General features: G+C 43.0%; 1 protein-coding gene across 2 annotated transcripts in view; it reads right to left on the bottom strand.

The window, feature by feature from the left end:
• LDB1 (LIM domain binding 1) overlaps nucleotides 1-3,877 on the bottom strand; it is a 73,664-nt gene extending 69,787 nt beyond the window's left edge. Inside the window, exon 1 of one of the 2 annotated variants that reach the window (XM_054982418.1) lies at nucleotides 3,544-3,877. In XM_054982418.1, the coding sequence (XP_054838393.1) occupies nucleotides 3,544-3,568 (25 nt within the window). In that variant the 5' untranslated portion in view covers nucleotides 3,569-3,877. The remainder of the gene's footprint in view (nucleotides 1-3,543) is intronic. The other variant, XM_054982417.1, reaches the window with a different exon arrangement.
• Between the last annotated feature and the right edge of the window lie 12,796 nt (nucleotides 3,878-16,673).

The raw sequence follows: 16,673 nt of genomic DNA, 5'->3' as shown, positions 1-16,673 counted from the left end.
AAGTAGTAAAAGAATTTCTGATGCTGGGAATTTTGAAGCATGATATTGGAAAGGAAAGGAACTCAGTGCAGGGCAAGCTGTTCAGAAGGTGCTGTGGTCATATTCTTGCTAATCTACATGATGAATGCGAGGCACTAGCCTTGCCTTATTCTGCAAAGAATGGAAGAAATACAGACCTACACTACACGCAGTGGTAGGCTCTTTTGTTGTAATGTACAAATGCCATTGCTTCCCCTTTAAAGGCAAAGGCACCCACAGCTGGAAACTCCTCCAAGTTAATGCAGGCCCCCCCTCCCAATAAGAGCAGCAACGCAAGAGGCTCATTAAATGTTTCTAGCTGGCAGGAGGCCAGAACTAGAGCTTGTTTGTTCTATATTCCGATAAACAGTCTGTCATGGGCTCTGGGAGCGAGATCATGGGGAAATCTACAGTTCCAGCAAGAAATGAGGTTTGCACGCACAGACACACACTCCTAGCTGCTTTCTTATCCTTTGCAACCTTCAAAATAGCTAGCACTCACTCTAGCAAGGGACTTGGTTTTCCTGGGGGACCTTCTGAACCACAGGCCAACTTCAAGATCTTATCTGTAAACACTGTTTTATGGTAACTCAGGGACAAGACATGGTTACCACACTGCATTTGTCATTTCCTGCAGCCCAGGAGAGGTGATATTTAACAAGCCTCTTCACACATATAGGAGGTCCAACACAGAATGCAAAGGCCACATACACACAAAAACAGAAGTACAGGATGTCTGGTGGCATCAACACTATCATCAAACTGAGGATACAGAAAGGATCATCATTAATCTCTGTGAACAATCCTTGCTGCAAAATTTCAGTGGAAAACTCAAGCACTAGCAACCTGTGCACCTTTTGTATACACTAAATGCAGATTCTTTGGGACACGGAGTGCCCAGCACTCCCCCTCCTCATGTATGTTGGCCAGCAGGCAGGGTGGGACACAGCAGGGCTACAAAACTGGGAAAGCCTGGAGGGAAGGGAGAGGGGGAGAAGGAACCCATGCTGTGCCTGGTGCTTTAAATGTTTGGCCTGGCTTTGGAGGGAGAGCACGTGACTTTCTGCTTGAGGAAGCAGCAGCCGCTCTGGCAGCTTCCAGCGGGAGATGGAGGAGGAGGTGGTGGGGGAAGGGAAGCAGAAGGGAAGGGAAGGGGGTTGTTGAGAAACAGAAATTGCTGCAAGGCTAGGGAAGTAGGTCCAGGCAGACAACAGGTAGCAGGGAATGAAATATCCTACGAGATGACGTACTTGGTGGTTTGCTAGGCAGGAACTGCTGTGTCCTGGCAGATACTCTAGCACCCCAAGCTTGCTGCAGGAATTCACCCCATGCTCAGTCAGTCTGGCCCAAACCACTTTGGCAATAGGAGGCAGGACACTTGGATACTGTCAGAAGAACAAGATTTGGGTCCAGTAGCACCTTAAAGGCCAACTAGATTTCCAAGTTATGAGCTTTTGAGAGTCAGAGTTCTCTTTGTCAGAGATCAACCCACCCCAGTTTGGGATGAAACACTGCTAAGTAGTAATAGATCCAGAGGAGTTAGCCGTGTTAGTCTGTAGTAGCAAAATCAAAAAGAGTCCAGTAGCACCTTTAAGACTAACCAATTTTATTATAGCATAAGCTTTCGAGAATCAAGTTCTCTTCGTCAGATGATCAGGCATCTGACGAAGAGAACTTGATTCTCGAAAGCTTATGCTATAATAAAATTGGTTAGTCTTAAAGGTGCTACTGGACTCTTTTTGATTTTGCTAAGTAGTAAAGTATTGATCCTTGTAGGAGCAAACCACACCATTCTCAGTTCCAGGTCCCTGAGTAAGAAACCACCACGCAGACTAGGACTACAATAGAAGCCCTCCTCACACCACAACTTGGGTGTGTGAGAGACAGCAGGATCACCTGCTGCAGGCAGCCCTATGAAGCCTCCATGGCATGTCTGATTGCGTCAAGGGCTACTGAAGGAACCAAAGACAGTATTTCTGGTAGGAGACAGGACAGAAAGGTCAGGTCAAGCATGGCTTCAAGGAAAGCCTGGTTAGAAATCTGATCCTGCTCTGTAGCATTTACTGGTTACCACCAGTCTACAGAACCCAGAGTGAGTCATCTGGGCTGTCTTCAACTCCTTCCTAACAGTAGTCCTGAGTACACACTGCACCCCACAACTGAAACACACCCTGTCCCAGATCAAAGCTTTGGATGAAGGAATGGTGGGGCTACACAGGTCTTTCTAGTAGTGCCATGAGCCTCCATGCCTGCTACCATTCCCCCATCCTCCAACTAGGCAACTATAATGGGATGTCCAAACCTAGCCTTCACATGTCATAGCTGCAGCCACCCAAGGACAAGCTTTCTAAACACATGGGTGTATGTGTACACTTTAAGTTTTTGTGGCGCGCCCACAATTTGCAAGATACCTTAACTAGGGAGCAACCTTCCTGCTTAATAAGATTCCCCCCCCCACTGTGGAAGCCCAAGAAATCGAAGAGTTGACATTAAACCCATCTAGCACAAAGTTCCATGGCCTACTATGCCAACGACTCTTTACCTATCTTCCCCAACAGCAAGGAAGGAAGGTGGGGGGGGGGGGAAGAACCATATAGCTGCAACAGTTTTTCTGAAGAGTCCAGAGCTAAAGAGTGCCAGCCCATCCCCCACATAAACCAACTTACACACACACAGAGCCAAGGCCACCCAGTCCAAACTAATAGTGTCGAGAATCATCAACTCTAGCAGCCTCTTTTCAAGTATGGAACAAAACCTATGTTCAATAAATTAGAGAAAACCCTCAAAAACACATCCTTGGGAGTTGTGATTTCTAAAATTATTGGAATTAACTATTGTATAACCGAACAACTGTTTCAGATTTCTGTTTTCCATGCAGGTGGGAACAAGATGCCCTTCTCTCAGAGTGAAAAAGGGCAACATCCTTTAACATGTCAATATCCCACTGCTGAATGCAAGTCCCCTAGGGCAGCCTCCATACATTCAGAAGAGAGACATAAAACAAAATGCACACAGCCACTGTCACGGCCCTCCCACAACTATTTTTCCTGTAATGTTGATTGAGCTACCCTAGCCCGAATCTTATACTTCCCAGTATAAGCTGCTGGTCCCCAAACCCTCCCTTCGTCGGAAGTGTTACTCCAGCAGACATGCCCCAGCACTGGGCACCTCTGCAACCTCTGACTGGCACCTCTTTTGCCAACCGATACGAGTAACGAGGACCCCGCAAAACGCCCCCACCCCCGCAACACAAACAAGCCGATCCCACCACGACCCCAGATCTTCGCCCCAGCCCCCAGCCCGAAAGCGAGGCCCCTGCGCCACATGCTCGACTGGGACTCCGCAACCCCCCACATAGCCCGTGTTTTTTGGGGGGAGGGCGAGAGGCGATGAGGCTGTTTCCCGTTCGGCTGTTTCCAGTCTCAGAGAGGCCCAAGCAGGGGCAGGCAGGAACTCCCCTCCCCACCCTGGCTTCGAGAAGGATGCATGCCGGATCATTTCCCTCCCTAGCGCGCTCAGACTCACCTGGGCACGCACAGCCCACTGACATCTTCACATGCCCGGCCTGGCGCAGGGGAGGTTCGACGTGCCCGCTCGGCGGGGCCCTGGCATCCGCCGCCCTGGGAGAGACCCCGGCCCAGCCCTTAGGCAAGGCCGCCCCCGACCGCGGGGCCTCCCCGCAGGGAAGCGCAGTAAGCGCAGTAAGCGGGGCAGCCCGATCCCCCTCTCTCGCTCTCTCTCTGCCCGTCGGCGCGTACAGGGCTGGGCTGTTGCTGCGTTGGCCTCGCCGCGCGAGACGATGCGCTCCGATCGCCTCCGAAGCCGACCCGGGGCTGATTAATATGCTAATTGCGCGGCGAAGGGGGAGGAGAGCGAGCGCGAGCTTGTCAAAGTGACCTGAGCCGAGCCGAGCCGCGACAGGGAGAGGAGGGAAGGGGAGGGGCAGCCATGTGACGCAGATGGGGGAAAACACACCAATCTCTGCCACAGCAGCCACCTCCGGCGGGCTCGCGCGGGGAGGGGACCGAGGGGCTGTGGAAGGCGCGCGCTTGCATGTGTGCCGTGTGTGCGCGCCACGCTCGTGTGGAGGCATGTGCCGACACGTTTAGAGGCGTGCGCGCACACGCATGTGTGTCTACAAGGGTGCAAATGCATGGGCCACGTGTGGGCAGTCACTTGGGTTGGGTTAAATTAGAAACCTTAAAGAACCTCAAGAGCTGCTCTGCTCCTCCCCTACTTTACCCCAGTCTCCGTATTCTATGCTTTTCCAAAATGTTTGTTTTCCATCGTCCATGTTCAGTGTACTAACACGAAGCTTGCTATCTAACCTGTAAACCGTGCCCGTTAATGGTAGGTACGTGGAATACTCAGTGGTGAAGGAAAGGCAAATCAAGGTTCTGTTGCATTTTGCTACCTTTTCATACAGTCAGGGACTCAGCCCTCCTTATTCAAAATAGATTCTAGCTAGCTGAGCCCAGAGTTTGCTTTGGATCTGCCATAAATAAAAATCTTACCCGTGGGCCAAAGCAGTTGATCCTGGAGATAGGAAGCACTTCCTAAAATGCAACCCAATTGCTCTTCCCCTGAGTTGTAAACATTCCTTCTGATTCTTCATTATCAAAGGAGAGCCCTTTTCTCCTTATTTAGTAACATACTTTTCAAGTTCCTTCATTCCAGGAGTGATTGCTCAGGACTCCTCAAAGGGCTTGTACCCTTTGCATTTTTCTCCACAGCAGGATAAATATATGCTGTTCCTCAATAATTTCTCCATCTGTTTTGCTTTACAATAATGTTTCTGATGCTCTTTTGTAGAAAGTTTATTTTCTTTGCATATTTTTCACAATCTAGCAGCCAAAACTGGACACATTTTTCTGATGGCCAATCCTTTTTGAGCAAAGTAGAACCCATACTTTCTATGACTTGGATACAGTGTTTCTGCTAAAGCAAAACAAAATGGCTTTCTGGTATTTATGGTGCTGTCAAATTAGTGACTACTATCAGTTTGTGGCTAACTGTAATCTACGGCAACATCTAGAAACCAGTAGGAGAACATTTCAATCTACCAGGACATTCCATCAAGGACTTAAAGGTCACCATTGTTCGACAGAAACCTTTCAAAAACAAAATCCAATGGAAAGCTGCTGAATTGGAATTCGTATGTAAATTTGACTCAGTCAGACTTGGATTGAATAGAGACTATGAATGGTTATCTCATTAACAAGTAACTCATTTCATTATCAGAAGCAAACTGATTTGCATCTACTCCCCCCTCCCCTCCCCACCTATATATATCTGGCCTGTTTCTTCTTACCCTCCATGCAGCTGACGAAGATAACTGTGGTTCTTGAAAGGTTATGCTACAGTAAAGTTGGTTAGTCTTAAAGGTGCTACTGGACTCTTTTCTGTTTTGTTATCTGTGGGAATTTTCTCCCCAAGCAGAGCTATAATCCAGCCAACGATCCCATGGTGTATTTACAAACTTTCTTGCTGAGTTTCATACTGCGGGTTTACAATCCAGCCAGTGTGGTATAGTGGTGAAGAGTGTTGGACTAGAATCTGGGAAACTCAGGTTTGAACCCCCACTCTTCCATGGAAGCTTGCTAGTTGACTTTGGGCCAATCACACACTCTCGGCCTAACCTAACTCATAGGGTTGCTGTGAGGATAAAATAGAGGAGAGGAGAATGTTTTGTGTCCCCATTAGGGAGAAAGGAGGGATATACTCCATAATATCTATGTCCTAATTTCAACAAGGGCTGAATCACAAAATGTGTTTTCAAGGCCAAAACATAATCTTCAAACATGAAATAATATTAAAGAGAAATGACATCTTAGCACTTTGTAACATTTCACTTGCCACTGAGTAACTGTAGCCTATTCTCCACGTATGAGGCTAGGACAAGGATTCTAATCCACATCATTCAGCTTCCAGGCAGGTTTCAGCCTAAAATTTCTCTTTAGACATTAAGCATACCAACCTGTTTGTGACTATGTCAAGGTTGTGTGTGCTATAATTTTTCTTTCAGACACTTTGATTTGCAGTTCAGCAAGAAACAGCATATCCTGACCTGGATGGCCCAGACTAGCTTAACTAAAAAACTAAGCAGGGCCAACCCTGGTTAGTACTTGGATAGGAGACCACCAAGGAAGTTCAGGGTTGTTATACAGATACAGGCAAAGACAAACCACCTCGGAGTGTCTTTAGCCTTAAAAAACCGTATGGAGTCATCATAAATTGGCAGCTACTTGATAGCACTTTTCACCACCAATAAATAGCATAAACCAGACATATTCAGCTTTTTCAGACCAGATACTCACCCTGCATCATGGAACCAACTTTTAATGACACCTGCCTTTATTCTCTTCCATACTTTCCTTTTGCTTTCTCTACTTATCTCCTTACTTTAATCTTAAAGAAGCTATATAAAAAAAGATGAGGACTATCACATTGAGCTAAGTTTAGGCCAGGACAAAACTCACCAGTTGATGGGTACAAGCATTGTTGGATACACTGATAACCTTAGGTTGGAATCCTAAACACACTTACTTAGGAGAAAGCTCTATTGAACCTACTGGGACTTAATTGTGCTTAATCAGGACTAGGATCATGCTATTCCCTAGTAGCCATTGACATTTCTAATTTCCATTAATTTATCATACTTTTTTCTAATAATTTATCACTGGCTATCAGCTCATCATCATCTTTTTTTCTTCCATGCAATACCTTTTATTATGGCCAATCAAAACAACACAAAATAGCATGCAAGCTTTTGATCAGCTCATCTTCTGTTTGGCAGTTCCAACAGGCAATCATTCACGTTCAAATAATATCTTACATTTTAAATCATTATGTATTAATTTAATTTTGCTCTCTCTAAATCATGCATTGTGTATGAGTTAAGGAAAGGAACATTTCCTATTCAGTCTTTCACAATCTCTCTCTTTAGCTATATGTATGAGTCTTAACTTTCTTATACCTCCTGAAAAGTGATCTATAATACCATTATTAAATTTGTGTTGCTTTTCCTCTGTGTTTTCCCCCTTTGTTCCAATATATGTGCTCGTGGTATGATCTTCCTCTTCAACCATGTCATATGTAAAGGCTTAATAATTACAGTTTAATGATTGATTTGAACCAATTTGTGATGGTAAATGCCTCCAGGGTCTATTGGTTTGGGGAATTCCTGGAGATTTCAGGGTGGTGGCGCCTGGGGAGCAGGGCAGGGAGCTCAGCAGGGATCTGATGTCATAGAATCCTCCTCCAGCACTGCTATTTTCTCCAGGAAACTGACCTCTGTAGTCTGCAGATCAGTTATAATTCCAGGAGAACTCCAGGCCCCACTTGTAGGGCACTTGTAGGCCCCTACAAACAACAACAACACTTGTTGAACACAACATAAATTAGATTAATAGTCTATTAAAATTGCCTGACATAGTTCAGCTTTAAGAAGGGGAAAATATAACAATTTTAAATGATTTATAATTTTTTTAAAAAACCCTCCTGTTTATATTGTTATTTTCCACTACATTGTTTTTAGGTGTTGAGAAACTCACTGCCTTACAGTTTATTCTAATACCATCCTAAAAATGCAAGGCATGCAAGCAGGCCACACCCAGGGCTGTATATCAAAGTAAGGAACTGGAAATCAAAAGGGAATCTGCCATCTCCTGTGACAAAACACCCTCCACTCCTGAGTTTCCTGGGGAATAAAAGGTACATGCATTACATGAATCACATCCCTTTATATGCATTTGGCAAATCTATAGGTATCCTACCCAGCCTAAAACCTGCAATCTTGAAAAATCACAAGAAGCATCATCTGACACAGACATGCAGCTCAACGTTTTTATTAAAAAATGTACCCCTCTCCTTTTTTTCCTTTGAATGCTCATCCTGTCCTGCACTGTACATTATCCAGATCTTCTGAAAAGTCTGAGCAGAGCAAAATCCCCACAACAAGACTGTCTCCAGTCTCTATGCAGATGGCATGTTATGCTATTGACACCAAAAAGGGGCTTGAGGGAGTTATTGCAACCGGTTGTAACCGGTGCATATGTGGAAATATCCTTATGACTTCATTACTCAGCCTGGACTCCAGGAAGATATGTTTGCAGCAAGGCAGAAAAATGGTTTACTTGGCATCCAGTGCCTGCCCACCTAGAAAACATATAATGAGGCAAACATGAGGCCTGTTGGTTAGGATCCAACAGAGTTTTGTCAATAGCAAATATAACAGCAAGCCATTGTTTATTGAGCGAACTGGGTGGGAGTTTTCCAGCAGTCTTAGCAAGGACTGATTTTATTTAAAAAAAATCAGGGAGATGCTTTGAGTGGGAGCTGCTAACAAGAGGGGCGGGGACAGGAGTCAGCAGGAAGTGGTGATCTGAGATTTTCAAAGATGAGCTCATCTTAGCATACCAGGGTAGAAATCTTGTTATAATGTGATAATCTGTTAAACTGGTGTGATGATGGGGGTTGTTCCTATAGAGCTGGCCTTGTCTCTCGAAAGGAGAGGCCATAAATTTTGTCTGGTTGCCTTAAACATCTTTCTTAAGCAAGGTATTTTTGCCAAGTTATACCAAGTTAGCAAAGGAAAAGAATGAATGTAACCATTGTCTTAATCAGAGATGGCCAATTCAGAAGGGCTTTTTAAAAAAGAGAATAGGATTGTAGTTTTAATGTCTGAAGAAATTCTAGGCAGTTTATTGTGTTATTGTATGTATTATACTGTTTTATTGCATTGCTTTCTAATTTTGTGATCTGTTTTGAATTTTAACAAGAAAGGCAGACTATAAATGAAGTAAATAACTAAATTTATACTCTTGGAGATCAGAATGTTCTGCAGACATTAGGAAAGACATCATACAACTTTCCAAAGGATGCTCAGGCTCCATAATAAAGTTGGTTTTACCTAGCAACAAAGGGCTTAATATACACGCAGCACTTAAACTTGCATGGTTGTTAACAGAGACTGTGACCTGGGGAATTAACGTACTTCCTAATAAATTACTTGAAGAGTTAGTCAAACTTGCATAATCTCTAGTGCTTTTCCTTACAACAGTGGAAAGTATTTTTTCTGCATACTAAAACCATGACTGGCATATGAGTATATGATGCTCACACTGGCAAAGGTGAGAATGATTCTGACTATACTGACACAATAGCTTTCATGACAGATATGTACCTTCTTAGGATACTACAGGATAGGAGGGACTGTGAAAGATAACTAGGCTTGAATTGGAATACAATCAAAGGTTTCGAATGGAGTCTTGGATTTTCAACTTGGAACAAGATGCAGTGGAGGCTGGAGCTGTAAAAGGGAAAACTCATCTTTCACAAGATGGTGTACCACTAAGGAATCTCTAACCTGATGTCCAGTCTAGGCTAGAACCCACTTGCATTTTCATTCTGCTTTATCTTAAAGTTTGTTAAATAAAATAATGATGATGTATCATAAAATGGCATCTGGTCTAAAACAACAGAGAAAAGGGTATAACGTGACACCCAAAATATTCAGGATGTACACACATACACACAAAAGACAGAGGGTACACATTAGTGAAATTTGCTAAGTTACAAGCAAGTTTACTTCCTCATGTTAATGATATAGAAACAGTCAATTAAGTATCAAAAAAGAGTTAGTGTTTTACTGATAAAATTGTAAAGAGTACAAGTATCTTTAAAAATCTGTAATCTGACATAAATAATATAGCACTGTAGCTTCATAGTAAGCAAAGGTGCAAACTGATAATACAAATTTTTTAAAACCTGCTTTAAGAAAGATTCCGAAATGTGCAAAGTAATACTTAGATTGCTCAATAAGGTACATCTTTTGACTGAGGAGATTTAAGATTCTTCAGTATCATGCAATCTAGTACCTCCGTATAATATCTCAACAGCCTTTAAAACAATTTGGAAGCTTTATAGATGTGTCTGTTTACCTGTGCTGTGAGAATGAAGTCTCTGAGCTCATGGCTTACAGGCTTTCATTTTTAGTCTCAAAAGTTGGGTTCATGCTGACAATGCCACACCACTATCATGAGCATCTCTAAGGGGTAGAGAGTCTGAATGGTGGTGGAGAGCTAATGGAGTTGGAGAAGGATTACTACAGGTATAAAAACACAGCAGCACAGGAAGAGGATCTACAGAAGTCACTGAAGGGTACATAAAATAGATTCCATGTTACCATCCAAAGTCCTGTGAAATTATCTGGGATATGTCTTCTCTTCAGGGATGTACCAAGCCTCCTTTTCTCATACAGAACAGTGCTCTTTGACTAGCCATTTTTACTCACAAAGGTGGTAGCTATAGTTCTCTCCCAATGGCCCAGGCTATTTATTTCAAAACATCTAAATCTGCCTTTCCACCCAATCTAGGGTCCCCAAGTCAGTAATAAATAAAAAAATTAAGACAAGCTTAAAATATAAAAAGTAAAACAAGACACAGACACGTAAACAGAAAGGAGGGTCAATGACAGTCAACAAGGGAACACCAAACCAAACAAAAAGTCTTCATCCGCTGGTGGAAGTCAATGCTAGCAGAGGACAGATTAAAGTCCCTGTGGAGGGAATTACATAGTTTGGTGCCATGACTGAGAAGGACCTTTCTTGGGTTGCCACCAGCACCACCACCATATTGTCAGGATTAAATTTCAGCTTGTTAACCTTCATCTGTCCTCAGCTTCTGACCACCAGTTCACAGTTTCCACAGCCTATAAAGGAACTGCTGGAAGGATGAGACCGAGATGAGTATCATCTATTTATTGCTGAGTTCCCTGCCCAAACCTCCTGATGACCTCTCCCAGAAGTTTCATATACATGTTAAAAAGCATGGGGGACAAGACAGAACCTTGTAGGACAACTCTGGAAGCCAGAGGCCAAGGGGCCAAGCAGCAGTTCCCCAGCACATCCCTCTGAAGCCTACCTTCCAAGCAGGACTGAAATCTCTGCAGGATGGTGCCTTCCAGTCCCAACCGCATAAGGCAGTCCAGAATGATACCGTGATTGATGGTATCAAAAGCTGCCGAGAGGCCAGAATCAACACAGCCACATTCCCCCATACATTTCCCAGCACACATCATCCACTGGGGTGACCAAAGCTGTTTCTCCCCCATAAACAGAACTGAAACTAGACTGGAAAGGATCCAAACAATCAGCTTCACCCAGGAATCCTTTGAGTTATGTCTCTCTTAACATCGTTTTTTCTTTCAATGAAAGCACACATTTGAATCCAAGTGATTTTATCTTGTAAAATTATTTTGTAGGCCTATTTGATGGTTGCTGGACACTGATTCAGTGCCTAGCCATGAAGGAAACTCATAGGCTGAGGTCAAGAGAGGGGAAATAGGCAAGATTCGTAAGCCTATATGCTAGCCTTTACTTCCTCTCTCCAAGCCACCCATAGGAGCACTGCTCACTCGACACATATGAGAGACAGGAAAGGTGTCCATCCTTCTAGCTTCTGACCATTGCTCTTTCAATATCAAGGTAAAGCCTTGACTTTATGTACCTATTGATACTAAGGTGCTATTGTAAATATACCCTGGGTACACCACTGAAAATCAAAGGCAGCTCTTTGCCCCTTTATATGTATTTAGCAAATCTATTGGTAATCCCACCCAGCCTAGAACCTGCAATCCCGAAAAATCAAAGGCACAATAATCTGTCACAGACAGACAAACGGCACAAAGGTTCCCTTCCCTTTGAATGCTCCTGTTGTGTGTTGCAGTGTACATTAACCAGATCTGTTTAAGTCTGAGCAAAGCAGCACCTCCACAGCAAACCTTTCCTTTCCTCTCCTGGTTTCTATGCAGATGGTATTATTATGCTATTGACACCAAAATGTACAACGTTGATGTGTGAGAAAGCATGAGAAAAGTTGTTGTTGTTAAAGAATGCCTACTCTTCACAAAGCAGTAATCTGTAGTTTAAAATGCATAAAAATGTTCAAGTATCTTAGAAATATACTTCCATTGTCTTAGTGCCCATTCCACTGTCACTTTGGTACACCTAATGGCAATACATATTGTCCACAAAATGTTGAAGGAAAGAAGAAGAAACATAGAACACTTTATGGGACTCCAGGGTGTAATCTCATGAGTAGAAAGGGGCTGTCTGAAGTCAGCTGTGGTGAACTTGCAATCATTGGTGCTGTTATAATGGGGTTCCAAACAATGGAGGTTCCTTTGTTCTTTCCTAGTTATGTTCCCATTATTTCCAGCAACTGGTTTGTTGCCATTTTTCTTCAATTGCAGTGTAATAGAGATACAATTTTAGTGGTGTAGATGGACTTTGCGTTAATATTCTGGTTGGTCCTTCCTATTGATTGCAACTTCCTAACAAGTATCCCCTTAGTATAGCAACAGTTTTTTTTAAAGGTACTATTCAGAGTTCCATTTGAGTTTGAGAGGGAGAGCTTAGAGTTTCGAAATAAACATTTAACTAAAACATGACTACAGACATTTACTTTTTATACGGCACCTTTCTCCCCAGTGGGTACCCAAAGTGGTTTATGTTGTTGTTTTATCCTCATAACAACCCTTTGAAGAAGATTAGGCCGACAATGTGTGACTTGCTGATCAAGATGAGCAAGAAAGCTTCCATGGCAGAGTGTGGGTTTGAACTTGAGTCTCCCAAATCCTAATCCAACACTTACAGTGCAATCCTAAACACAGTTACTCCAGTCTAAGCCCAATGAAATCTATGGACTGGAGTAACTCTGTTTAGGATTGCACAATTAGCTTTTGGAGCATTAGATGTAGGATGAGCAGATTTATGTTGGGAGAATAGTGATAAAGTGCCATGAACTAACAGTTCAGACTGGTTCACATTAAAAAAATACATTGCTGAGGCATACTTTCACTTACATTAGTGAATAAGAGGGGAAAGACTCAGGGAAAAATCCAAAAAGTGGATTATTTCAACAGCGCAATATTTGTGTGTGGAACCTGTGTTATAATTACACATGCAGTTTAATGCCACTATAGGATTGACGAGTTTACACAGAACAGTCCTGTTCATGGAATTGACCAATATTTTAATTATTTTATTTATGCTTTTGTGCAGCATTGTTTTGGGGTAGGAAAGAATCATTAAGTAGGACATTGGCTTTCTTGTTTAGAAATCCTTGCCATAGCTATATCAAAAAGAGTCCAGTAGCACCTTTAAGACTAACCAATTTTATTGCAGCATAAGCTTTCGAGAATCAAGTTCTCTTCGTCAGATGCATGATACAATCTGACGAAGAGAACTGGATTCTCGAAAGCTTATGCTGCAATAAAATTGGTTAGTTTTAAAGGTGCTACTGGACTCTTTTTGATTTTGCTACTACAGACTAACACGGCTAACTCCTCTGGATCTTTGCCATAGCTATGTAACTGATCTACATGCTTCTCCAAGTGAATTCTCAAACAGGAAGTCAAAGATCACAGATATCTTGTAAGGAGGTCATGAGAGGTGGGACTCGAGGGTAGAGTACACACAAGAGAGATTTCTCCCTTCTTGATCGATTGAAAAGTGTTTCTTTCAAGGATTTCAAAGTGATGCCTCTCTATCACAAGGCATCCCACTCCCTACTGCAGTGTTGTGCTCTGTGTCCACTGAAACTCTCTCCATCGTGCCCCAAGCCAACCATCATGCCTCAACCCTAAAGGCAATTTTGGGCAGAAAGCACAGGTGTGCCACCTACAGATAGATCAGGAAAATACATCTAATACACGTGGCAGTATAACTGATGTTTCTCCAGAACAGCAAGGATCCAAACTCTTCATGGACTCAGAGTTGCAAACTGTTTCCTTTTGGAGCATCTTTGTCTTGCCAATAAAGCTGCTAGACAATGCAATTTGTATTGTTGCTAGAACAGTGGGGGATGGCTTTCTGGAAACCACAGTATGGACAGGCTAATAAAATGTGCTGTATCCAGTCCAACAAGGACGTCTCTACTCTTCATTCTATAAAGAGAAGTATTTCTGTGGAATGGAAAACGTGTTGCCTTCCAAGTCTCGTGGATTCTACCTTTCCGTTTGCTGTCCTGTCATTGCTCTAGGCAACATCATCCTACCTCTGGCAGCAAGGCAAGCTTCCAAGAAATTCAGTAATAAACAATGGAATCTATTTGTCCTATACATTAGTTTGCATTTGGTAAAACAATTCTTTGTTTGGCCTCCCAACCTAGCATGATTAGACCCAGACCTCTTCTCTAGTATGGCAGTTACTTCATGTTCTTTGGTCATACACTGGGCCACATATTCTATAGATATGCGTAACTTTCCTACTTCTACAGTATCTACGTATAATTTTAGTTGGAGCTCTCAGACTTGTTTCAGAAGCTAGAACTGAACTTTAAAACAGCCATTCCCCCTATCGTATATCGGCTTTCCCCTTTCCCCTCCCCTTCTCTAAACTGGGAGATGAATTCTTCTGACCACTGGCATAATTCTCCTTTTACATATAGTGCACAGGTCTTAATTGCAGGTTTTAGGTAAGTGTGGAATTAGCTAGGCTGAAAGTGTTCTATGGTGGTTAGAGTGTCAAACTAGGATCTGGGAGCCCTACGTACAAATCCCTACTCTGCCACAGAAGCTGAGAGACCTTGGTCCAGTCAGTCATACACTCTTAGACTAACCTACCCCACAGGGTTGTTGCAAGGATGAAATGGTGAACAATATAAACCAAGTACGATATAAAGAAAGTAAATGTAAACAAATAAAGTTTAAACTAATAACATGGATTTAGGTCTCTTCCATATGGGAAGATAATACCCATCTCCTTCCCACCAAAATGCTTTCTTTAAAAAGAGAGTATATCACTATAGTGTAATGCTGCAATGTGCCATACCTACTGCCACAAAAACTACATAAAACTTGTTGGTGGGGAGAAAGAAATTGTGGGAATGAGAGGAAATAAAACAGGACATGGTACCAAATGTGGGAATGGAGCTTTCCCATCACATCCACTCTCTCCAAACATGCTTTGAGTATGATCTTTTGTGCTTAAGCAAGTATGGGGCAAAATGCAGCAAAGCCAAGGAAAATCTGTAAGATGGGAGATGCCAACTTGTGTGGAAGTGTAAATGTAAACTGTAAACAAACTGCTTCTGAAGGAGAGCACAAAGCAAAAACTCTCTGTGGAAGCAACCCTAGTCAGTTAGAAAACAATGAGGACTGGGGGCAAAACACTTGTGACAGAGGTTGATCTTCCCATACAGTCCTAAACAGTTATACTCTTTTAAGCTCATAGACTTCAAAGGCCTTACAGGATGTAACTCTGTTTAGGAGTGCACTGTTTATCAATAGCATCTTTTTCATTTTTGTTTTTACAAAGTAAGGACTGTATTACTAACATAGGCTTTCCTTACTACCACAATGGCAGGAGGCAAAACACACATCCATTGAATAGTTATTATGTCAGATCCTGGTGGAAACTACACTGCAATCCTTGATCATATCATAGCAGTCACCAGGCAGTGAATTCTCATTATGCCTCAACATCAAGTCCTGATACATTCTGAATAATCTGAGGTGCTGGTGGAAATACCAGGATTCTGGGATGCTAGACACACATTCTTAGCGGTTCTAGAAGGGTAGCTGCGTTAAGTCTGTTGAAGCAAAAATATACAGGAGTCATAATTTTCCGATTGCGAAATAACAGAAAGAACACAAAACATGGCCGGCGTACTGAATTGCATAGAACGTCTACTTCACAGTACCATATTTTATCACATTTGAACTGTAGCTCTATGCACGCTTATTTGGAGTAAGCAAGTTATAGCATGCATAGGATTAGATGAGGCATCTTCAGACTAGAACTGGGACATCACATGCTAAGAGGCTGTAGCCTCTTAGTAAACCGCGTTCCCTTGCAGCTTGACTATACCAGACGCCTCCGACTTCCCTTCTTGGCAGCGCGACAGCCAAGCTTGAGTCACCACGCAGCACTCCACATAGCCGCCAAGCAGACACGAAGCAGATCATGTGGGCGGAAACTTCCGTCCTCTAACCGCGGGAAAATGAGGCCACAAAGAGGTGGGGCTGGATGACATCACTCCTCCCGGAACTAGAGAGGGTTGCCCGGGATTAAGATGGACCTGAAGCGGTCGCTGTTGCCCGACTGCAAAATGCCTTCCCTTTTTACATAATTGCATGCATAGGGACATCTGGCATGCCAATGCAGAAGTGAAACGGATTGATTATTGCACTGTAATCATAAGATTGCCTGAGTCGGAATTCTGAGTTTTGCTGTTAAGGATTTGCTTTCGCATGTACGTGAAAGCATACACGAATATACAGTTGTAAGTGAAAATGAGCAATGTTAATTAAATGTTGGTAAAAAATGACTCAATGCTCTGCTTCAGCAAGCCATTTTTCATAGACCAACAGTGCAGCCCTCTGCACAGTATTAGGTGTAAGCCCCATTGAATGCCGTGAAACTTATTTCTGAGCAAACCTGCATTGGACGGTAGGACTATAACTGGAAGTCCCGTTTGTGCCCCTCAGAGCCTGTAAACGAACTATCAGATAACCGTTTGGGCTTGTTTTCGAGAGTTAGCAGCACCACGGAAAAAAGGAAGAGTTATTGTAAGGATTTTGCACGCTGTTTGGCTCACTATTTTCTAGTATCACGTTCAGAAATACCCATCTGTCCTCGCCTAATAAACGG

The sequence above is a fragment of the Eublepharis macularius genome, chromosome 6 (assembly GCF_028583425.1).
Source record: "Eublepharis macularius isolate TG4126 chromosome 6, MPM_Emac_v1.0, whole genome shotgun sequence".
NCBI lineage: Eukaryota > Metazoa > Chordata > Lepidosauria > Squamata > Eublepharidae > Eublepharis > Eublepharis macularius.
This window is presented reverse-complemented; position numbering and strand designations above follow the sequence as displayed.